The following is a 25,934-nucleotide window of genomic DNA, read 5'->3' on the forward strand; positions in this document are numbered from 1 at the left end:
TTGAGGTAAAGAAGGACTGTAGCACTGCGTGCCTCGCTTGACCTCACAGAACAGCCATATTACATCATGGCACTGGGATGATACTTATGGACCTGATCTCGACCGTCTCTGCGGTGATGCAGCTGTTGTGAAAGTCATGAGACATCAACTCTCCCCCTTCCTATAGGAGACACTACAGGACATTAGACAGGCAGCTCGCATCATGATGTGCGTCATGTGACTGCAGCTGCAGGACTGATGGCTGTGCAGTAGACTGAATGCAGTGGAGGCCAACATCAGGAAGCACATCATTAAGGGATCACAATAAATCAGTGAAAACACAAAGGAGATGCTTCATCTACAGCCCAAACCTTTAATACCATTAAATGCTTAAAGATTTTCATATTTCCAAGCAGACAAAGACATCCTGCGTTTGGTGTACAGCAGAATACCAGCGTTGAAATCACTGCACTTTCACCATGTTGGAAAAATATATGAGCTAACAGACTATCCCAAAGGATAGCCAAGTAAGCTAGTGGAATATTGAAAGTTTGTTTTGCTAAAAGGCCAATCAGAGGTTCCCTGGTATCTTTTGGCTTTTAGGTCACCAAACACTGCAAAATAGAAGATTTGGGTCATTTTTTCCAACGAGCCAAACCCAAGCTTTCTGAAACCAAAGCAAGTTTGAAGTTGAGTCAATATTTCTATGTAGCATCAATGAAAATATTCAACTTAAACCTATTTATTTTTGCTGTGGGTTCATAACTAGAGACTAGAAAGGTGAATAACACGATCCTAAACATTGGCAGCATGTGGGTAATTAAGCATTATTCTCAGTCTTGAATACATCTCTAAATAAGTGTAAAGTCTTTCACTGTAGAACACGACTATAGGCGTCCTTCAATGCTCCACAAACGGATGAGCAGCCTAGAAGGATTTCTACATTTACACCTTGGAGCTAAGGCAGAAATACCACGATTTACTGCATCTGTGCAGATTTTAGTTGGGATTTACAAATGCGAGTCTCTCACAGAGATCGAAACAAAGATGTTACAGAGACGATCAATAGAAAAACATCCACGAGGCTCCTGATGAGATGTAGTGGAAACTATGCCTCGGCTTTGGATGAATGACTACAGACAGACCCGAACTGTTCAGCAGCAGCTCGTCCAAGCAGTGTGTTCATTTGGCTGCAGCCACACTTGGAATTTTTGCTGCCACAAATAAAAACTGTCACCAGCGTACGTACTCGCGCAACCCGAATATAGACGCTCGACCGTTCTGACATGTTGCTACTGTGGCTGTAATCGCTTGTGGCCAGTCTGTCAGCCAGCGCTGGAGAGCTGTGACTCGATGAAATGTTCTGGTATGCAAATGATTTAACATGATGATGATGCGCATTATATTTTTGCAGATCTAACTCAGTGATATTTTTACTGAATGCAGAATATCTGCTGCTTTAGTGTCAGCGAGGTCCACGTGAAGCGAAGCTCTGCAGGCAGAAACCTTATAAAAGACATCCTGCTTCTTTAAAGGCAGAACGAATCCAATTAAGTGGGACTGCCTCTGAATGAATCTATCAGCAGCCCCATCTTCTCGATCGGCCAGAGACTGAATTACACTGATCACATTAGGAGTTCAGCCACTGCCATTTCAATTAATCCCGCAGCAAAGACCGAGATTCCAAGAACGCAGTATTCTGGAAAACACAGCGGTTTCCACTGACCTCAGCTTCATTAGCAAATCTGAAAACATCGAGGCTCGGGCTATAACGCTTTGCTCTGGGCAGGCAGCGTGAAACTGAGCGGCGAACAGGAGTGCGGATCAGATAAATGAAAGGCACGTGGTCCCAACATGCCACCTTTTCCATGTCAAACCTCTGCGATCTTCAGTGGGTGAAATTACAGATTCCTTATTGCACACAGTCAACAGTCATCCATCCACTTTATTCTGGAAAATCGTGTTATGTAGAGCTATTATTTATTATCTGTAACATGCTGCTTAACAAAGGTTCTAATTACATAAAAACTGTGAATCATTCATAATAAAGTTGGAGCAGGTTTCCAGGTAAAACAGTAAACCTGCTGCTGGGAAACAACGGGGGTGTTGGCAGGTATGATGACTGAAATGCTAAAGCCAGAAAATGTTGACTGAACAATGATTAAGTCATTTCAAGCAAACACCCAGCTTGAAGCTCACAGTCGCACTCGGATTACGCTGCTTTTTATTTAGTTTCACCTAAAAAGTAGCCAAGAACAGAGAACCAAGCACATTTGTAGAGGAGCCTCTGATTGTGATGATTTATAGCATTAATACAGAACTATATAATCATAATATTTTACATAACTGTGAACTAGTTTTATAAGAATCTTTTCGAGTGGAGCTCAGACTGTGACCTTCCTCAGAGATGAAAAGCTACAAATCCAAGTCGACTGTGGGTGAAATATCTGCAAAGTTAAATGTCAGCAAAATGTCTAAAAATGTTAATGCAGAATAAGAGCAGAGAGAAAACTGCCAAAGGAATAAAAGAGAGGGACATTTTGAAGGTAGTTAGTTGTGACTGAAATTCAGGTTTTGATTTCCTGGTTTAGCGGTTTCCAACCCGGCACGCCGCTCAGATCAAGAGGATCTGACAGGAGAAAGATTTAAAACCACAATATGAAAGAAGACTTGATGCGACGCATGAAAGTCCTCACATCTGACTTCTGATGTCTGATCTGACTGAAATTTGATGCAACACATCAAAGTTTATTTATGCTTCTGTCACAAAGCATCTCAGATGTCATATCTTACATTATAATGAAGTCTAAGATCAGGACTCAGTCAAATACAGTTTGTAACCAGACTTTCAAAGGCAGGGATTACGCTCTCTGCTGATGTGGACTCGGAGCTTAACTTTCATTTGTCTGTGGCTTTTACATCAGTTTTACTTCTGTAATAGCTCACGTGTGTTCCTCACACTCCAGACATGCCACACATCTATTACAGGATCATTTTCAACAATCATCATGTTATTCAGACTGCATCGGGGTACGACTTACTGGAAAACTCAAACAACATTTCTAAACTCCTCCCCATCCAGCATGAAAGCATCTGATCTGCACTGACAGGAAACATGTTTCTTTTAATGGAAAAGAAGAAAACAGAAAATAGACAACAGAACATAAAAACCGAATGCAAAATTCACACAATGCAAAAATTACATTTAAACTAATCACAGGCAAACACTTCGCAGTAACAAATAAGTGAGATACAACAACTAAAAGGCTTAACTGAAGTGACACCTGAGGTGTGCCGACAGGCGGGCCGTGAGTCTCGAGTAGATCTGGTCTAATCTCCAAGACCTTTTGGAAAAAGCAGATTTTCAACAAATTGCTCCTGGGCGGCTGGAAGATGTTGGTCTTTCAGGATATTTTTAAAACGCTCAGTAAGCACAAGCTGACAAATCACTTATCAAACCAGTTATGACCATAAGGCTCGTAAATCGTGGACTGGTTTTAGATACGAGCACAAGCACAGCAATAAAAGACCCAAAGAAAATAAAAGACAAAGCGCCTCCATTGTTTCCAGGCTTGTATCTGAACGTATGTGAAGAGCACCTGTGGCATCAGCCATCAGAGCCGTGCAGAGCTCCTGTAACAAATGACTTCAGTCTCTCACACGTGCTGTTTGGATGAGCGCTGCAACCTATAATCTGGCACAATCATGCATTCAGAGAGTGTATCCTGATATATCCTTGCCTGCTACAAGCAATGGCCTGCATTACACTCTCTCTGAAAGCCACTACTATAACCAATATCACAGCCTGCAGCAGGGAAATCGAAGTGCTGCCTGCCATCAACTCCTCACTCGCTGAGAAAACCGTTTGACTCCAAGCTTGGCTCTAAAAGGAAAGCTTTAACCATCAGACTGCTGTTGGAGCTACATTTAGTTAGCAGACATGCACATCAGTGAGAGCCCTCATAAAGACGTGCAGGGTGTACCGCAGGCAGGGACTTAATTGAGCGTGAAAGGCAGCGGATGACCTCTGGTGCTTCAGCGCTGCCGCCAATCAAACATCTGCCAGCCTGAAGCGGAAGGACGACCGCCCGCTACCCAAACACGCACACGCAGTCCTTCATGCTCAGCTTCATCTGGGAACACAGGCCGAAGCAGCTTCAGATACAAGTGGATTAACTTCGTGAACTCTGTGTTGGTTAACGAGTAAATGTGAGGCAGCTGATCGAGTCGGCCATGTTTGAGAGATCTCGTTTACAAATGGATGCCATCAGCCCAGAAAGACTTCCTGTGACCAATCAAATTGTTGTTTTAGCTTTTAAAAAAAAAGAAAAAAAAAAGCTGTTTTTATTTGGTTCTTGTCCTTTTTTTAAACCATTGATGAGCTAACCAAGCAACTGTTAAGTACTAACGTGTGCAACAAACACAACAGCAGTCTTATATTGTAAAGACCCTGCAGCGTTAATCAGACGAGCCAATGAGCTGCAAAACAGGAGAGCTCTGAAGAGGAAAAGTAGAAAACTTTCATGCTAAAATCTTTTTGCATGAAACAGTTTTTGCCATTTATGCCTCCAAACTTTGAACAGCCAACATCACAACACGAGGGAAGGAAACACTACGGCTAATTGAGCCACACGATTTGAATCCAAATCAGGATTCTGGCTTCATACAATTTAATGAACACGACCTCATACTGCACCACGCAGCTCCAAGTTTCCTGGAAATAGTCGGGATGAGTAACAGTGTGTTAAGAGACAGATACACAACTGACACCAGACGATGAGAACAAAAATTCAAACATCTGGCACAGCAGAACGTGACGAGCTTGTTCCCAGAAGAACGTCGTCATCTGTTCTTTGCAAGTACTTCAGATTTAGCATAAGTGATGAATACCTGTAGAGCTGTGTCTATGACACAAAGCAACGTAACTGACTTAATGAGCTGCCAGCAAACACAGCACAAACTGCAGTATTATTAATGCGTGACGACAAAGTAAAACAGGTCAGTGGCTGCGAACATGAATCGCCCAACGTCAGCTCAGACGTCCATGAAAGCGAGCGTGCGCTCTGTCCATCTCACCTGAATCTCCAGCCAGTCGTGTTCCCCTTGGCAAAAGGTGAGAGTGCAATAAACACAGTGAGCACCGAAGGCTTCAGGTAAACGTGATGTCGGCCAGATGTTGACTTCATTTCCTGTTGTTTTTTATGCTCTTCTCAGCGGTGCACTGAATTTAGGTGAATGAGGAACAGTTTTATTTTGATGCAAAGATTTGCACTATACATAAAACTCAAAGCATAATCCTGATAAATAACCTGATAAATATCATTGTGGTCATAACTGCACCCGTAACAGATAACTCCCCGGAAATGTTCTAACAGCTGGAACCAAACTACAGCAGCTTATTCCCAGAACCTCACGTGGGATGCTGAGATTTCTCTCACTTCTCGCTTGTTTTGTGTCTCCTGCATAAAAGCAAAGTTGAGCCATTCAGCTCCAGCTCCAGCGAGCTCCTCCTCCATTTCTGAAAGTCGGCGACGTCGGACGAGCCGATGGGTTTTCGACATCCTGCGAGAAACAGTCACTCAGGTTTATCGCTGCTTTTTGGCTGCTGTGAAAATAATTTCCGAACTTTTGGGATTAATAAGGCACAACTTTTGTATTTCATGGTGTAACTCAGCTCTTCCCCTCTCTTTCTGGAGTTTTCTGTATGTTTGAGCATTTTAATATGTTCATACATCTAAGTAGCTCTTTGAATGCCACCCATACTCATTTATACATGACACAGCAATAAGAGAATCTAGCACTCACATTTGTACAGGCACAAATCCTACAGACACACACCCATGCATGCGTGCACGCACACACACACCGTCTGCAGCTGCTGAGGCGACTGTGAGCTTCGATTCAAAAACAAAAGCAGTCAGAAAGCGTCAGGATCCCTCACAACATGAAATCTGTGCATTCGCCATCATTGGTCTCGAGGCACGTCAGTCAAGGAGCACCGGCAGCTGATTGGACGACCGAGACGAGCAGATCGATGGCCGCTGCCACGCAGGCTTCATCCCCGAGACCTGGACTCTGTCAGCCTCTCTCACTGTGCCAATGTCTCTCACACACAGACACCCTCACACACAGGAGAGGCATTGCTTATTAAAAAGAAGCTCCCTACCCGACTCGTTGTTCTCTGAATCCATCTTGTTGGAGGCGACGCAGAGGACGGCCTGCCGGGTGGACCTCGACTCCACAGTCTCTCTCTCCCTCTCCTTTTTTTGTTTCCAGCCTCGCTCGCTCGCTCCCTCTCTCCTCCCCCCTCCTCACATGCTGACACTCACCACTGACCTTGCAGTGCTCGTTTCCCCTCGCCGCCGGCAGTGGCAGAGCAGCAGCAGCTCAGCTAAACGCCGCAGGTGAAGCTGCAACGCTGCAGAGTGGCTCCAAAAAACCACGTCGGTATCATTCCCCCACCGGCGGCTGAGGGGAAAGGATGCTAAAACACACACACAGATGCACACACACTCTGGAGAGCTGACATAATGAGCGTGTGTGTTCTGGCTTTGTGCGTGTGCGGGGTCGACGGTGTTTTAATCATCCTGATTGGAGAGTAATTACGCAGATTTGTTGAGAGACTGCTGCTGAAGGAATTTGGCGTTTTTAAAAATGTGTGTGAGCATGTGCATTTACATCTGTGTGAGTGTGTGTGGGCCTCTGCGATTGTGTAACTCGGGACTAATTTTAGTTGAAGACCTTGAACACGAGGACGTTTCTCAGAAGTAAAGAACATTTCAGAAAGCTGGTGCGATTCAAAGAGAGACGACATTCAGAGCCAGGTTTTCTCTTTCACGATGATCTGCTCTTTGAACAGATCCTCACTGTTACCCTCCCGCTGTGACCGGCCCCACGGCGCTCAAGGACGACGTCTAAATGTGGACATTTGGCTGCAACCTCAGCTCCGAATGTTGAGCACAAACATGAATCGATGCTGGTTCAGGCGGTGCTGCAACCGCAGGCACGGGAGCGTTAAAAAGATGACAAGAGGACGGTTTCTCTAACAGATATTGATCCTAAACACACCTCAACATTCACAACAAGAGGCACAAACTGAAGGTGTCATCACAGCTAGCAGGAATCAAACGCAAAAAGTCGAAACCTCGTGCAGGACAAATGTGGGAAACTGCCCCAAACAAGAACTCAGAGACTCTCGGCTCCCCAGAAAACCTCGACGAGTTCTCACACCTGCCAGAGAGCCATCACCAAGAGCGCTGTCACACAGGCCTAGAGACTGGCTGCCAACCACCTGGCAAATACCTGGAAACCACTTGGCAACCAGCGGTCGCTAGGAAAATTGAACCCTATAAAATCCTTGACCAGCTTTGACGCCTGCCAAACAGCTGCTAGTGCTCGGGGTTAAAAATAACAACAGTCGTTATCTGGTTTTAGAAACATGCTTAATAAGTTTGCTGATGTGGCACAAAATGAGGTTTTAAAAAGATGTTTTCATCTATGCTAGTGTAGTGAGCAAACTTATGGATTTATTCAGTCTGTTTTTAAAAGAGTTCACGTTTCAGTCCAAACAGAAGCTCAGCCAAGTTGCACTTTCAATTTCAGAGGGTTAGTGTAGACATGGTCTCGGGTTCAAGGTTAGATAGCGGAGAAACGCTTGATGTCGGGTCCTCGCGAGTGTGGAGCAGCTCGGTGCGTAACGGCCACAGATGGCTGCTGCAGATACCGTCATACCTCACACAGTCAGGCGGCTCAGGCTCTAATTTTAGAGTCAGACTGAGCTGAAAACACTCCAGACAGGCACAAATCACAGCAGCGCTCGGTCTGTTAAAATTACCTAAAACTTTTATCGCAGGGCTCCGTTTCCTGAACCGCAGCGTAGTTCAAAAGATGCAATATCAGGACTAAATGGAGGGGACAGGACCAGATTTTATTCTGTTAGAGCAGCAAAAAACAACCAAAACAAGAATAACTGGTCAATTATTGAATGAACAGGGAAGGACACAGCTTCCACTTCCACTCTTATATAAACATACAGGCTGCAAAATTAAACCTGACAGAAACTGTTAAAAATAATCTCCAAATAAACACTTTTCCATTAAGTCGCCTTTATTTTGCTCAGACATTTGCCAGAAAACACTCAAAGCTTCAGTTACTGTTTCCTGCTGCTGCTACTTTTTGAAATATTTACATATTATATTTGCTACATTTTATTAATCTTGTGTAGATTTTGTTTTTCGTTTTTGTATTTACTACTTGTGAGAGACAAACAAAACTTTATTGTTCCTGAATTTACTGAGATGATTCTAATTAGGGCTGCCACAAACGATTATTTTGATAGTCGACTAGTCAGATCATCATCCACTGAACGTAAAAACGTACAGCTTATTGCACCAGCAGCATCTGCTCTTATATAACTATCATTAGCTTACAGCTTTAAGTGTTTAAGGTCTGTGCTAAATAACAATAAAGACAAGATGATAGTTTGTTAAATTTTAATGAAATTTGCAGATTGTTTCGGTGAAGTTTAATAAACTCCTTGCTAGCTAAAATATAACAGGACACTGGAGTAAATTCTGGAGCATCTCACACTTCTGATGATCAGCTGTCTGCTTGACGTTTATTCAGCTGTGCAAAAACTAACTTTAATCTCAGCCAAACCGATTTACTCAGGAACAAATAAAATACTGAAAAAAAAGCAATAACATTTTTAAGTTATCTAAGTGACTTATATATCATGTTTAACCTGAGTAGCGAAAGACGGCGGTGGGTTTGAAAACAATTAGCCGGGAGTCCGGTGTTCTCACGGCTCTAGTGAGCCTTGCCCCCGGCTAGCTATCGAGCTAGTGGGTAACAGACGTCTCCGAAAACGTCGGAGCGCTTTTGAAAATATGCGGTGTCCTGATAAACTGAGCAGATATTTGAGGTTTACACAGCTACATTCTCACCTGAAAATATGTTAAACGTTTATTTTGTGACCCAGAAAGAATAATAAGAGTAACATTAAAACTAACTAGCTGCCGCCATTGTTGGAAACTGAGCTGGGCCGCGCTATGAATTCTGGGATAGGTTGGGCCACGAAGTATACAACCGACCCATCCTTCAAATCTGGGGAAACGAAGGGCCTATTTGTCGGACTCTACGAATTTGGACAGTATTCGTCGTGTCGGTGTAACATAATCGGCCTACAAACGCGGGCACAGGAGGATGCGGTTCCAGAATTTGGACACAGCTAAGATACCGGACACAGCTTCTTCTTCGAGGATTAACGGCAGCTGGCATCCTTGTACATGCAGTGCTGCCATCTTCCGTTTCAGTCCGTTATTACACTCTTAAATCCTGCTACTTATTCCTGCGTCTTTTGGGATCTTACAAAGCTTAAAACGACGCGTCGACTATTAAATTAGTCGTCGATGATTTTGATAGTCGACGTAATCGTGGCAGCCCTAGTTCTGATGGTGTTTTATTAGCTTCTAGTTGTTTCTTAAATTAGCTTTTTATCAAACAGCTTCAAACCTAAAATAATAAAAATATGAACAGAATCTGAATACACACCAGCTGGGACGTGTATGTAATGTATCTCAGAGAAGATGGAGTTGATAACGAAGCTCAGCTGCACAAAACCATTTTGAACCACAAGGTGCATCCAGTATATTCCATGTGAGTCGTGCACTCTTATTAAAGCTACTGTTAACTCAACAATTACATTAAATTCATGTTAATATGACACCTAGCCGAGAGAAACAGACTTGGTCTGAGGTCAATGTCTGTCAGCTATCTGCGATGAACAAAGACCAGAAGCTAAAAATTAGCAACGTTTGGACAGTTGGTGAATTTACGCCAGTTGACACAACGTGCTCCCTTGTGACTACAGAGCTAAGGTTAGGCTAATATAAACATGCCAGCACAGGGAGGATGGAGCATGATGGTTAAACAGTTTTCAGTAAAAGTTCAAGCTCCGGGTCTCGAGCAGAGGTAAACACCATCAGGTGGCAGGAAGGCCACGCTGAAAATGGACCAAACGTCTGCGACGAGCCATCCACAGCACGAGCTTCGTTATCAACACATCGCTGATAGTTTTGGATAACGAAAAAGTCGTGAACGTGAGCTGAGCCGGCTCGAGAGCCATTCTTGGCTGACACGTTCAAACACCGTGAGCCCACAAAGCTCATTCGTACAGATGTGCATGGATCAAAGTCTCCCAGTTGTTGTGAGGTCCGTTTCTGCTTGACCTACAGCGCTAACCAGAAATGATAACAAAATGCTGACGACTGACCAGACCCCAATGACAAATCACATCACACAAAGTGAACAACTCTCTGAACTGTTACTAACATTCAACACATACATGATTTATTTAGTAGATTAACCTTTTTCTGACGTCTGTTTGGTATAAGATTAAGAATAGAGGTGTACAGAGGTATGAGTTCAGATAGCAGAGCACACGATCAAGGCTCATGTTTACATACATTAGTCAGCAGATCACATGATGATGTATGATGTTGCCCGTGTCTGTCAGTCACTCTGTTGTTCTCCAGTAAGATAACTCGTTGTTAGTTTACATATGAACCCGCAGCTACTGGAAGCTTTTAAGGTGGAAATATTTCCTACATATTATTTCATTTGAGTGTTAAGTGCTGTCATGAATTTGAGTCATTTGTCCTTACTGACTCGCACGTATGTCATGAAGATGTGAATATTACAATAAGGGGGTGGAACGGCAGCAGTATACCTATGAATACAAATCGATTGATTTATGAACTCCTTAAAGTCAAAATTCACAACTAATGTTTGTAATATTTAACCTCATCTACGACTCACTTGTATTGAAATGTTTCAAAACAATCAACTAAACGTGATTTCTTCCTGTTTAAATCGGCGTAACAGTAAATTAGATGCTGGGTTCATCACTAGTTTGAGCAGCCAGAGGGTTTTTTAGCCCCGCCCATGACCTTTTCCTACACCTGACCAAGTGAAGCCAAACATCAAACATCCAAGCAGGTCACTGCGTGGTGTTTGTAGACAGTGCTCATTTATGCCAAGCTTTAGTCACTTTGCTTATTCTAAAATAAGCAAAGTTTAGCTGTGTTTTTTTCCTCCTGCTCATTGTGTTCTGACATTCTTTCCACAGACTTCACAAACAGCCTCTCGCATCCAAAAAAGGACAGACTGCAGAGCCAGAGGGACCTCACAGCGAGCGTCTGGACCGCTACCGCGCGAGTCGCGTGTGCTCTGAAAACAAAACACCGAGAGAGGAACACGAGAGCGCCACGATGGACGGGTTGTGGTCTTTAGATACGACACTGTGTACCTTTCTAAACAACAATCTAACTGCAAAAAAAAAATCTCTTTTAAAAACATGACACTGAACTGAAAGGCAAGGTCTGGCAGCAAACAGCCATAAGGGAGCGATGTGGGAACTACAAGATTAAGCTGTGCCGTGAAGAAAACACTCTTCCTGTTTTCACAGCAAAGGTTAAAGGTTGGACTGACAGCAGCCTGAAATTCAGCTGGTCCATATCAAACATGCGGAGTTTAAATGTCAGCAGCCTCCTGATATGATGAGGTTCCCCCTCAGCTACAAAACCAAATACATTTTTATTCCACTAATAAATGTTAGAATATTTCCATCAAGCGACTGTACAGATGTGATCTGCTGATGATCCACAGGCTGCTTCCACACACCTGGCTGGAGAAATGAACGCTAGATGAATCAATCAGCTACGCAGCATAACCCGACCCAACCCTGCGTTTGCGAGGAAGGCGTGACGAGTTTTTGATTTGTCAGCTAGAATGACCGTCGTCTTTGTCCCCTGATCTCCAAGACTTGGAAGAACAATTTAATAAAAACTAAATCTACTTATGATTAGAATTGAGATTAAAGTCGTGATCGATGGCGACCTCAGAGGGTTAACATTATGTGGAAGCTGCACAGTCATTTTATAGCATCTGCAGTGAAAACTGGAAGCTTTGCCCCCCGTTTGGCTGTTTTACATGCTGCTGTTGTCCTGACAGAGGACTGCGGCTCAACATCTCTGTACCGACACCTGTGATACTGACAGCGACGCGTGCAAACACCCGACTACAAAACAGACCAGAAGAAAGGTGCAAAATCCATCCGAAAGTGCTGAAAAGCAGAGAGCTGGGCGTCAAACAACAAGCACAGAAAGATAAAAGCTTCCCCGTCTGCAAAGACGCAACCGGTGGGGGAAACAGAGCGAGGCGCATCTCCTTTGAAGTTATATTTAGGCCAAAATCCTCCTTTGCAGAACAAACCGTCTTCCACTGTGAATACAAATCACAGCCAACAACTGAGGGAGGAACCGTCCTAAGAGCACAGGAACCGACAGCTCACGTACAATTAGCCAGCGGAGCATCAAAACAGCACGGGCCCGCTGGGTTTCTTTCACTGCGACTCCTCCTGCATCCTAAATACTCCCGTGTTCCACCGAGGACGCAAACGGGCGACCAGCTTCTCATCCGACACAACTTTGAAGATGTGAGCGGACGGAGGGCCCTCGCCGCAGGTGGTCCTGATCTATTTAGACGCTTTTACAACGGCGTAAGCACCGACAACGCAAATAAAAGTGCAACGCAAATGGAAATAAACCTTTAAATGTTTTTTTTTTAATGGCAACCCTGCACACGCTAGCTGTGGCAGAAAAGAGGATTAAGTTATAGCACATCTATCATGTTAACCTTTATTCTGACACAGCTTGTAAAGTCTTCTGAACACTGCCTGATTTCTACTGATGATCTCTGAATGCGTCCTGCACTCTTCTCCGTTTCTTTCTTGGTCAAATGTTTCTCGATTCATTTTTTTTCTTTAGGGGATGAAAATCAATTAGCAGCCTGCTAATTTTAGATTGTGTAATCATCACCGTACGCTGGTGTCTCATCTTCTGAAGGTTACATTATTGCTGTTGTTTATGATTGTTTTCATGATCAATTAATCTGCCAGATATTTTTCTCGATTAACTGATGATGATGATGATCTGCAAAAGATCAGAAAATGGCAACAAATCCCAACAGTCTCCTAAAGGCCGAAGTCGTCGATCATCTCAGGCTGATCGTAAGTATGTTTCATTAAGCCAGGCCGCACATCGAGAAGTCTGAACCATCGGATCGATCAAGGAATCAAGACTGGGCCCGCTACAGGTACAAGCAGCTCAACAGGAAGGGAGAACCTGACCTTGTTTTTTCTTCAAATTAAAGAAAGAAACGTTGATCCCACCTGTAAATAACACAGGTGCTCCAACATTTCTTCTTATTTCTGATGTTTTTAAAGGTGTTCCAGTTCAGATTCCCTTTATAGCAGCTCTGATTTACAGCAGATTTGGTGATTCTTTTCATTCATGTTCAGAACAAAGCACCGAGCTTTTAGTAACCTTTATTTCTTTTTGCTGTCAGCTGCACCAGATCTCAAGAACTTCTATCACTCTCATTGAAGCAGTTCTCAAAATAAAGCTCCTCCAGCTTACTGCACGTGATGTTTTGTACATGATTTCCATTCATCCTGTGCCTCTTATGCCGAGTAATACTGCGGTTGTGTCCATTTGCAAAAGCGTTTACCTATGAATAACCCAAACTCGGCGCTGAACGTGGACGATGCTGCGCGGCCGTTGAATTCTGGCTGTTTGATAAATCGACCGTAACAGGGAAGCGAGTGACAGCGTTCACCAGGAATGTAAGAAACACATTTAAAAAGGTAAATATCACAAAAAAACATCTGAAAATCACAGACGATGGCTGCAGTGGACACTTTTAACAATCTGTTTCATTCAGCTCTTCGTATGGTAGAATTTCAGGGGTTTCTGTGATTAGTCAATCTCCACTAATAACCCATGTGTAACTGTTTAAGATGGTTCACTTATCGACACTGGGCCAAAACAATTGGAAACTAAGACCTAAGACAGACCCAAAACTCCTGACTTCTTAAGACAAGCTGGTGCTGTTTGCTCAAAGCCTGCTGGTACAATCGATTTATAGCCAGTAGATGAAGACAGTTTTAAGGCAGGGTTGGTAAATGTGGCATCAGCAGACCTCCTGCAGCACTGGGACCAACCAGGCACTCTGCCAACATCCAAAGAAGTGACGACAGCATTATGAAAAACATTAGGCTTCTGGGGAGCGAGCAGAGGTGCTTCATCACAGAGCCGAAAGGCCACACGTGACTGTTTAAAGCATCGTTTAGTGGCTACAAGAAGACGGGCATCAGGATCTGAGTGGTAGACTGAAGCGTCCTCTTCAGATCACCCTGAATGTAAATGTCTCTGCATAATAACAGGAGAATAAAAAATGTTTCCCATCAGGAATATTTCCATTTATCTCCACTTATCTCCCCGTGCACTTATCTGACTGTTCGTTCAGACTTAAAGAGCAGCAGCAGCACAGGGAGAGGCGACAGCAGCGACGGCGGGTTTGTCCTACATAATGACTTAATTGAGGTGGTTAACACTTTGAGGATAATAAGAGCCTCTAGACCACAACACACCCAGGAGTGAGAGCTCTGGAAATGGAGCAGCGCTCAGAAAAATCTGTGTCGACTATAAATGCCAACAGAACTGAAAATGAGCCAAATCAACACAGTTTTATCCACTTCCTGTCTCCCAGTGGCTCAGACGCACACGCCTGATTCAACTTTGACTGGGTAGGCTTGAAGCCAACCCTCCTTTAAGCTAGCTGTCTTCTGATTGGCTGTCCCTTGCAAACCGTGGGAATGAGATGACCATATTAGCGTCATTCCCTCGCAATGCTCCGATACTGAGTGTTTAAAGCAATCTGAAGCCTTGTACCTACACTGATGTCATAACTTGAAACTTGAGCCATGTTTGACATGGAATTAAGGAAACGTGACACCGATGCTGATTGGACGAGACTTTGGTTGGATGTACATGAGCATGGAGGGATCGTCGTTGAGACGACAGCGAGTTTGTAACGTCTGCTCCAGAATTCATGTGAAAAATAAGAAAAAAGTGACATCACCGCAGCTGCAGCCTGTTAGCATCTCCCTGTGAACCGACTGTTTAGCGAGCGGGGGAGGGGAGCAGCACATTCCTTCGCCCAATTAGCAGCCAAACAGAGGCGAGAATGAGCTGCGAGCGTGAAAAACTAAGGACCAATCACTGACGCCCACCGTCTGTCTGGGAGCTCGTTTTAGAATAAAGTTATTTTAAACTTGGCCGTTAAATCGTTTTAAAATAAAGTGAAACAGTCACAAAGCGCTGTTTGTTGCCGACACCAACAGCACGCATGACTGAGACTCTTCAGTGGGATGCGTAACCATAGCAACCGAGAAACCTGAGCTCTGTAAAAACTGAGAACATTTTCATTTTTATTATCACAAACTGATCTGATTAACCCTCAGAGGTTTAGTCTCGTTTTGTCTCATCTTTATCGAGTAGTTTCCAAGTAAATGTAAATCCCTACTTTTATTCCCAGCGTAGGCCTTTACTTCAATCTGGAGTCATTTATTAAGGAAGTGTAAATCACAATATTATTATTATTAATAATAAAATATTATAATAATTAGTTCAGTGCTCTGAAGTGCTGCGTGTGTCCAAACAATGTTTTCACCCTTTAAAAGTGGAAAACTTTTAATGTTAAGTTAAACAAACATAAGGAGGGACGTTTGGGTCCAGCAAACACATGCATACATACATACATGCATGCATGCATGCATGCATGTATACACGCACCCCTGCGCGGCTCCTTCAGCCCATCGGGGATCGATGTTGAAAGCGTCACATTAACACTAATGCAATCAGCAGTTTACCACCAGGACTAATTATAGAGCAGACTCGAGGCCTGCAGGGATGCAGAGTCCTTGAAGCTGCAGATGCTGTCTGCAGCAAAACTGCCAGCATCCACACACATCAGCAGCCTGAAATACCACCTCCGTCTCCTCCTCCTCCACCACCAGCACCAGCTACTGCTCCAAAGCATAATGAGTCCGTCTGGGGGGAGATTGTTTCTTGGCCCGCAGACTCATTTCTCATCCTACTTGTCTCAGCAGCCAAGTGGGTTTTTAGGAGAGAAACGATCTGCAGTAAACAGCAGCTGGTTACCTGCCAGAGCTGCTGCTCGAGGAGGAGAAAAGGCGAGGGCGCCCAAAGTCCAACTTTCCCAAAATAGAAACAGTCAAGACTCCGCACACACACACACACACAGAGTCTGAAATCACGTATCGCTGATTCAAGATTAAAGGGGTTAAAGTGAGGACAGAGAGTAAGAAGGACAAGAAAAAAAACCACTGCAGCAGATCACAGAAACCTCGATGTGTTTTTAATAAAAAGACTGATTTATTTTATTTGACTTCATCTTTAATGTAGCAGATAAAAGATGAGAGTTACAGAGAGCGAAAGAAGAAAAAAGCAAAACAAAAATGCTGAATTTTAAGATGATAAACTCCAATGTCGAGAGGTGTGACTCACTCCACCTACAGCCGGCAGAAAACAAAAATCCTGTCAAATCCCTGAGAATCAAACTTTAGGACTTCCTCTGTGATGAATGAGACGGGTTTTCAAACTCAGAAACAAGTTTTCACAGCAGAAAACTTAAATCCATCTTCTGCTGCTTCTCTGCATCTGGGCAGCAGTCCAAGCAGAGAGACCCAGACTCTGCTCTCTCTGGCCAACTCCTCCAGCTCTTCTGGGGGGGCACAGAGGTTTTTCCAGTCCAGCTGGGAGACATAATCACTCCAGCATGTCGTGGGTGCCCCGGGCGACATCCTGAACCACCTCACCCAGCTCCTATCAACGTGGAGAAGCAGCAGCTCTACTCTGAGTCCTTTAAAGTGATGGAGCTCCTCACTCTGTCTCTAAGGAAGAGCCCAGACATCCTTCAGAGAAACTCATTTCTGCAGCTCGTATCCATGAGCTCTTTCTTTCTATCACTATGCACAGCTCGCGACCACAGGTGAGGGCAGGAATCACTTCATCAACAGCCCTCTCTATACCACCACAGACCACCCCGACCTGTCTGTCACCGTCTGCACGAGGAAAAGAAATCCCTGAAACTATCAGAAGTTCACGTGTGACTTCTGCTGCGTTCTAGTAGACGTCATCAATCCATGAAATCCAGAAGCACCACAGCTTCTTTCCAAATGCTCAAACAAACAAACAAACAGCACTTGGACGGGTTTCATCTGGCACCGGTATCTTACACTGGAAGACGTCTCACGCATCCAGTGTGCTATATGAGAGCTGTTTTTATGTTTACACATGTTTTATTATTTACTTGAATACACCACAAAAGTTCAATGACAATAAATCCTTTGTGATGCCGACAGCAGCTGCGTCATTTCCACAAATCAAACTTTGTGGGCTGGATGCAGAAAATACCGTGAGGGGGGAAACAACAGGAAAAAAGCATCTGGATTCATTTCTGTTAAAGGGACCCAGTCGTCAAATTACCTCTGAGACTGCCTGACTGATGCTTCCTCTCTGCAACACACTTCCACAAAAACCCATAATATTCCAGGAATCTAATGAAGTGGACATCAGGGATTCAGCTGCGTGTGCATGTAGGTGAATGTTTAGGTCTGTCGATTGAAAATTAAGATCAATTCCTCCTTAATAAATGATTATGTTGAAACCAAGCTGACATTACAACTGCACCAGTAGTTACACAGCTGCTGCAGAGAGCAGTGATTTACATACAGGAGGAAATACATTCGTGTAATAAAGTCTTCAGTCATGGTGGTCTGAACTTACAGACACTGACAATGAAGTTTGACCAGTGTTCAGCCAGCTTAGGAGTGATAGAGTCAGGCTGGCTTCAGGCTACAAACAAGTCTGATCTTCAGAAATAAAGTGCAGCTTATTCACCTGGATGATCAAATAATGTTTGCAGCAGAGCAGGAGGAACAGCTCAGAGAAGCTAACTCGTGCCATCTCCTACAATTTATTCCTGTTTACAGCCCTGCTCTCATCATCGGCTGCTTTTCATCACATCAGAGGGTTAAACTCCACCTGGCCTCACAGGTCTGACCGCACCTTACACGCACTGGCAGCAGGAGTGACTCACAACAGCATTCAGAGGAAAAGCTTTAGATCAGAAATGATACTCAGCTATGAGTTTATATCAGCGTTATCACAGTTACTGCACGGCTCGAGGCAACGCTTGATAGATTTAGCCCACATCTCATCCTTATTTCTTTCACGGCACAGAAGCAGTTACACCCAACCGACAGGCGATGGTGAAAAGAGAAGGACGCAGTCTCCATTTTTAGATTTAAAAACGACTTGGATATTTTATTTGTGGGGCTTATCCTCCACCGAGCACCTTGTTTTGGTGTTTTTCTTGCTTTTCTTGCACCACATAAAAGTTTTTTCTGTATTGAAAGGCATTTTTATGTTTATTCGACAAAAGCAGACAATGGATGTACAAGTTACCACCCAAGTTTTCCAGTGGACACTCCCTACTGACGAGGACAATGATTCACTCTGAACCAAGTGATGACATATCAGGCCCTTCCTTGTTAGATGTTGTCAGTAATGTTTTTCTGGAGTCGTAACTTCCAAACATTCTCTTGTCAAAACTTTTTTCTTCCTCGAGACCAATCTTGCTGAGCTGAGCAGATCTCGGCTGGAACTGAACTAAACAGCAAGTGAGTTTGACCTTTTAGGGATGGACAAAAGAGCTGCACTGTCGTAATATTCTCCATATTCACTGAAACTTAAATCATAACTGGGTTTTTTTTTTAAACAGTTAAATGAATTAGGGCCTTTGTATGTCAAAAGTAACAATCTGCAGCTTCTCAAATTAAAAAAAAAAACAAAACAGATTATTTTGCTTCTAAACTGATTTGAAGATATGTGTTAGGTGAAACGTGTAACAATCTGGACTAAAAAAAAAGATTCTCTACTTTGAGAAGCATTTTAAGGATGAAGATCATCAATTAATCGATTGATCCGTCATTTGCGGGGACTACAGGTGACACATTAAAAATCCCACAGTGAAACAGTGACCATGAACACACCACCGCACTTTTTTTAGACAGCCATTTACCGTTGTAACAATTAGCCCAACACTTAAACGCAACACTGACACACCGGACTGTAGGGATAGCTGTCAAACATGTCAGCACACACACTCACACTCATTAGCACACACACTCATTGACACACACCGACATGCAGCTTACCGGCTGGCATTTCGGTACCGATGTACCGCAGTCCCCGTGTGTGTGTGTGTGATCGTCTGCCGAGCACCGACGGATCCGGGCTCAGTTAGTTAGCCTCCATGTAGCTCCTTCCCCGGCTGCTTTCTCTTTACCTGTAACGGCAGAAATCACCTGACTGTGGCTTCATAAGACACCTTCAACAGAGAGGCCGGGAGGCTCGTTAATGGGCTAAACAGGAACAGCGGTGTAAACACGGACCGTCCGGGAGGAATTAGCCCGGGAGAGGCTAATGTCTGCGGTCCAAACGGCTGCGGAGGGTTTACGGAGCGGAGACAGGCGGGAGGGGGACGTTAGGGGGAGAGAGTTGAGACGGTAACCGGTGGACATACCTGTGAGGAACCAGCAGCAGGAGGGCTCGTCAACTCCTACACATTACTACAGTGCTTCCTGCTTTACGGTGACAGATAAACACGGAAGTGTGTGTGTAGGAGCCAAAAACCGCCCCCGCTCTACATATGCTGCCTGCTCACCGGGACGGTGCTAATTATAGCCGCCTACGGGACCCCGGAGCTCACCGCAGAGGGTCAGCGATGCGTTTTTAGCCATGATGGAGTTCAGTCATGTTACCATGAGCTCATTATGAGATACATCACCTCAGCGCATGCTGGGTTTAAGTATGAGGGTCCAAAACGAACACACACACTGACTGAATATTTACATGATTATTTACATTTCAGCCTTTTAAAAAAAAAAAAACTATGAGAAAGCACATGGGGACAGTGGGAAAGAAAAACTCCCTTTCAACACAAAGAAACCTCCAGCAGAACCAGGCTTAGGGAGGGCAGGCATCTGCTGTGATCAGTTGGAGGTGGGGGAGAATACACACTGTGAAAGAGAGCCAGAGATGAATAACTAATGACTGAATGCAGAGAGGTGAATTAACACAAAGAGCCGAGTCAAGATGTAAAATAGTCACAAAAACTAATTTTGTGGTTATTTTACTATTTTACTCATCACATTTGGAAACCACTATGAGCATTTTGGCTGCTGTCATACTTTATGGAGATATAAGTGTTTGACCCTATTTAGATAAATGGGCCGAGTGTTTATCAGCTAAATTATAAACCGTACAGGTCTGCACACACTCACACTGCTAGGTTATCCACTTACTGCTAAGTAACAGACTATTATACTAGAATGGCTCTCATCAAATTTGAAGCACAGACTGCAGCACACAGACATGGTTGAAATGTCCTGTGCAGGTGAAGCCCAGCACACAGGTAGAAGCAACAGCTTTCTGTTTCTAACCTGTCAATCAAAGTGGCCACGCCCCTAACTTTAAGCCTTACCATTACTGTCAGTAGAGACCTAAAGTGGTTTTTGTTTGTTTACTTTTGTAGCAGGTTGTAAACATGTTTATTTCTGCTGTAAAGTTGGGAATCCATGAGGACTAGGTTGGAGGCAGCCCCTAGTGGACATCAGAGGAAGTGCAGTGTTTGTCATGTCCATGCTGGCTTCATTTTACAGCTCTGATGGTTTTGCTATCAGTGCATATCTACTATTATGAATGCTGTCTGGATGTGTCACTCTTGTTCCTACTATACGTTCCCAGCTAATATTTCAATGATGAACGTTTTTTTCCTGATGTTTTCATTAAAAATAGATTTGAAGTGACAGCTGTGTGAGTGTCATCAGCTCATCTGCTGGAAGTTCTTTTAAAACGTAATCTCTATGATGCAGCTCAGCTAATTGATGATGATGAAGACACTAAGCAGACTGCATCATATAGTTTATGATAATAAAAGTGGTGGCTGTAACAGCTGAGGCAGATTCGCTAATAATTCCAGTCCCATATTAAGCTGAAAATCTTTCACTTTCACCTCTATAAGTGTGTAAAAGAACGCCTTTCTAACAGCAGAGACTATAGCTGACCAGATTCATCCCAGAAAACAAAGCCATTGGACGTCTGGCATTTGGTGGGAGGGGTCTATGTTTCAGTTTTTCCTTTAATTTGTCACATGTTAGCAAGATAAGAGAATAAATAATGATCTGCAGATGGTAATTATCTGAACTCTGCTAAAAAAAAAAGAACGCACAACCCTTCAGAGCTGATGTGTAAATGTGTGTGAAAGTGTGCCGGTTGTGCTTTTTAAGCTCTTAAGGACATTTGCTGCACTGTCCAATAGACTTAAGGGTGATTAAGAGCTTTGGCCCCACAGATGGCACGCCGAGCGTCTGTTAAAGTCAACTGCAGCCGGCAGCACTCTCCCTCCGCCTGACGCAAAATACACGAAAACACATTTTTTCTGTGTGTGCGTAATTACTCTAATGCAGGAGATGCCTGCGTGTCACATCTGGACAGAGTGACAGAGGTGGGTCAGCTTATAAATAAAGCTGGGGGGGCGTGTTGTGATCACCGAGCAAACATCAACAGATTTATCCGTTAGTCAGCAACGTTTCGCTGTCAGCACAGAAACACAGACGGTTATTTAACCAGGAAGATGTTTCACTCAGCCTGTTTACATGTGTGTGAAGGGGGCGGGGCTTCACACACAGAGAGCTCTGTCTAATTTTTAAACCAATGGGATGTCAGACAGGGAGTAAAATAAACATCCATCTATTGCTTTTTTCAATGTAAACCTTTTAGACCCGAGTTTAAAATGTTAAAGCCACACACACCTGATCTGCTGACAGGTGAGTCCCTGCGGGAAGGTCAATCTTTGCATACCTGCCGACATTCCCGTCTCTCACATCCTGTGAATTAATCTGTTTGTTCATGAACAAGTTGTAGTGAAACACATCAAAACCAATAGAGGTGGTGATACCAAAGCCACTGTTATGTGCACCTTTGAAAAAAATCAGGAAGTTATTAACTGACCCAGATCGACTGATCAGGGTCTCCTGATGTTCCCGCTTTGATTTTAAATCCAGAGACGCTGATGTGTGTGTGTGTGTGTGTGTGTGTGTGTGTGTGTGTGTGTGTGTGTGTGTGTGTGTGTGTGTGCATGCAGGAATCAATGTAAGGCTGTGAGTTTGTATGTGTGGACTCTTAAATGTGCCCACATTTTCCACTCGATATAACACCACCGGGCACAATCTTACCAAAATGTGTCTGTGGAAACGTAAGTGTTGATTAAATATATTGATTGCAAACTGTTTGTGCCATTAAACATTTCAGCCATGAATGCTTGTTAATTATAACATTTCTAACACACCAGGCCAGTTTGCTGCCACTGAGCCGCTGAAAACAGCCGATTTTAAAAGCCAGGAAGCAGCTGGGAAAACACTTATCGTCACCCCCCTTTGAAAAGTACGTGGTGATTATTTTGTGCTATCAGAAACAAATCCTACTTTAATATATTAGCTGCTGTGTGACTGAGAAATGAACACATCCTGCATCGTATGGAGTCAGTCCACTCATCTGCGATTCTGCTGAGGCGCTGAGACCATAAGTGGCCTGTTCACCGCTGTCTCATCTTCTTCCTGCTCAGGAGGCGGCGGCGGCGTGCACACAATATTGACAAGTGTAATCAGCGAGCCGGTGAGGTCAATGAAACGTTAAAACAGTCACAGTTTTCTCATTACCTCCAAGATGGCTGCTGATTGTCGGGCTGCTCTGGGATGTTTTTGTGCTTCGAGTCAGAACCGGTTTAGTTTTTGACGAGCGGCTGCGGTGAACAGATGAGACTCCTGATTGGCTCTTTCTGCTGCTCTCTGAAACAACTTCTGGGTAAAATTAAAGTTCATGTCAGCACCAACAGGACAGAAACAGACAGGAGCAGCATCTGGAGATGGGTCATTTTTAAAGAGAGCTTTTGGAGGAAGACTGTGGCTGAATCTGGAGATGGTAACTTAGGATCAGCTTTCAGTAGCAGGGTTATCGCAGAGGTCACCTGGTGGTCACTGAGTCACTCACAGAGGGAGAGAATAACTGCAGTCAGCCTGAGCCAGTGTGTGCTGATGAGTGCAACCTGTCTGCAACACGTCTCCTTGCATAATGCTGCTGCATTTGTTATGATGTTAATTATTCAATTCAATTCAGTTTTATTTATATAGCAACAGTCACCTCAAGGTGCTTTGTGTTGTAAGGTAGACCCCACAATACTACACACAGAGAAAAACCCAACAAATATTGGGTCGGTGTATCTGGATCTGCCTTGGAGTGGTTCTCATGTTTGTCTGAACGATGCGTTTCTGTGGCGGTTTCCAAGTACAGGTCATCTGCCACTTCCCTTTCCCACGGTGTGTCACCGGGTTCTTTATTGGGCCCCTTACTGTTTCTAATATATCTACTTCCTCTTCAGCATATTTTGAGCCCCGTTGAAGACTATTGCTATTGCTGCTACGCAGATGGCCTTCAGTTATACATTTACTGAAACTGAAGTCCTTGTGTGTGCTCCTGGCAGATTTGTATCTACGATGATGAAAGCTCTTGGTCCTCTTTCGACATTTGTTAAATAATCTATCAGGAACCTTGGGCTAACTTGCAACTCTGCTTTCACTTTGGATGAAGAAAGTTTGAAATCCCTGTCAGTGTAAAAGTTAAACACATTTTGGGCCATTTATATGAGATTACAGGAGATCTTATGCTTTGGTGAGTAGCATGAAATGTGTAATGTTTTACAAACCTGCCTCCTACAAGCCTGAAAATGTGATGAAAGTTCACTCGAGTGAAAGAAAATTGAACGCGCCCTTCCTTCTTCTTTAAAGGAGATATTCGACTCTATGGGCAGCAGTTCACTCTTATTAAAACACATCAATAACTGGAGACAAAACTCGGAGACAAAACATTAACTTTAATGTTAAACTGTTATTTTAAAGCACGCATACATAAGACTTTAACTTTCTACACATGCACGTGCACAAACACACACGCTTCCACACAATCCTCTCTGCAGCGTCCAGAGGTGGAGGTGAAAAGTGCTGCGAAAGCCTCGGTTTGCACTTCAAAGAGCTGTGTGGGCGGATGGTGGATTCTCGCGGAGAGCCGCTGCAGTCATGAAAGGAGCATTTCTGGAGTTAAAGCTTCTCTGAAACGACCTCTGCTGTCCAACAAACATCTGCTCAGCTCTGAAGGCTGTTCGACAACAAGCATGGAGGAGGAAGAGGAGGAGGAGGTGGGCTGGTGTAGGGTGGGGTGGGGGGGTTCAGTCACCTTATATATAGAGTCAAAATGTCTTGTAACCTTTGCATGTTCACACAGAGAGCAGGGCCAGCCTCCCTCCTGGTGACTACACATATTTTTCTCGGTGTGCTGTTTAAACTGCTGAACTTCCGTCTGCTGCTGTTCTAAGCTCTCCACCAGGCCAGCATCCAACGCAGCTGGAAATGCGAAAAGCTCACTCATGTTAGGACTATCTGGAGTTTGCCTCCACCTCGCAGAGTGAATATCTGGAAAAACTATAAACACACACTGTGCAATTAAACTGGAGCACAAGTCAACAAAACAGACGTGAATCCTGCGTGGCGAAACTCGGTTACAGCAGCCTCAACTTCAGACGCCGTCATCCGGCAGTCTGCAACGCCGTCCAGTCAAACTGACGCAAACGCACATTCCTGCTAACTTTAAATGTTTACATCATGCATGTTTGAGCGAGGAGTTGGAAAATCTAGTCTGTATTGTTCCTTTGGTTGCTAGCAACCCAGCAAATATTGTTCTAAGACTGACTTTATCTCTGCTTTTCTTATTTTTAGTACGAAGGATAAACTGAACTACTCTTGTACCCAAACTTTACTTTGTTTAAAAGTCCAAGAAAGATGTCCAGGTGAAAGGTAGCTGACCAGGACTAGAGCCCGAGAAAAAATAGCAATTTAATGTCCACGTCTCACAGGTGCCTAAACAATACCAGGAGCTGCTTCTGTTCTTTGAAGTTTACGCTGCATATTTCTGTTACAGGGTAAGACGTGATCCGTCATGAAGAAGAACAATAACATTTCTGTCAAAACATTTGGACAACGCTGCGTGATCTCAGACTGTTCCTGGAAACCATTCTTGGAGGTTTTCTTAGTTGTTTACAAGAAAAAATGAAAGAAAGGCCAAACAAACCTGAGCATTCATCGTGAAACATTATTCAGCCCATAACGAGCTGCACAATAGGCAGTAATCACAGCAATTTGAGGCAGGAAATTATAGATTGAGGGCACTGGAGAAACTTTTTTCCTTTAAACTGTTTTCATTTTAAAAGTCAAATGATGAGTCGTGTGTCATCAGTTTGAGTGAACAGACCCGAATTTTTATCTCCTGCCAGGCTTTCCCTGAGTTAGGGCTTCGATAACTCCCCACAGCGCACACGGACACATGGATGGTCTTTGTTCTTCCTCTGTCGTTGGCACGGTCTCACCTTCAGGCTCTGAAACATCCCTGTAGCTTTGAAAGGCTTGCCTATCTCCGGACTTGACTTGGAAAACCAGTGGATCAACTCTGTGAATGATTGACGTGATTTCATCATTTTAGGCAGTGCAGCTGCTCGTACATAAAGCAGACAGTGGGTGTGAAGAGCAGAGGAGGGCCGGGCAGGTTAAAAGAGAGCGCAGCATCTCTCAGGATATTTGATGACAGACTGCGAGGCAGATTACACTCATCTATTATCTCCGTATGAATGACTCTGCAAATTGTTTCCTGCCTGCTGAGTTTATTTTGCATGACTAATAAGCAAAACATTTACACTACCACTGCAACAAATTAGTCTTTTCATTACTAATATGGTTCATGAGATGTCTGTAAATAGTAACTGGATCCCAAAGTGAAGATGTGAGATGTTCTCGTCAATCGTTTAAGAAGCTCAAAGACCAAATCTGCCAGTTTCGTCCTACTTCTGCCTGATAGATCGCT

General features: G+C 43.8%; 1 protein-coding gene across 4 annotated transcripts in view; it reads right to left on the minus strand.

Annotated features, from left to right (window-relative positions):
• Window positions 1-20,194, minus strand: part of efr3a (EFR3 homolog A (S. cerevisiae)) — a 112,312-nt gene extending 92,118 nt beyond the window's left edge. Inside the window, exons 1-2 of one of the 4 annotated variants that reach the window (XM_026149172.2) lie at window positions 19,492-20,194; window positions 19,124-19,254 (exon numbers count right to left, since the gene is read on the minus strand). In XM_026149172.2, the coding sequence (XP_026004957.1) occupies window positions 19,124-19,133 (10 nt within the window). In that variant the 5' untranslated portion in view covers window positions 19,134-19,254; window positions 19,492-20,194. Of the gene's footprint in view, window positions 1-6,145; window positions 6,271-19,123; window positions 19,255-19,360 lie in introns of those variants that run through there. The other 3 variants (XM_026149171.2, XM_026149169.2, XM_026149174.2) reach the window with 3 other exon arrangements.
• Between the last annotated feature and the right edge of the window lie 5,740 nt (window positions 20,195-25,934).

The sequence above is a fragment of the Astatotilapia calliptera genome, chromosome 18 (assembly GCF_964374335.1).
Source record: "Astatotilapia calliptera chromosome 18, fAstCal68.1, whole genome shotgun sequence".
NCBI lineage: Eukaryota > Metazoa > Chordata > Actinopteri > Cichliformes > Cichlidae > Astatotilapia > Astatotilapia calliptera.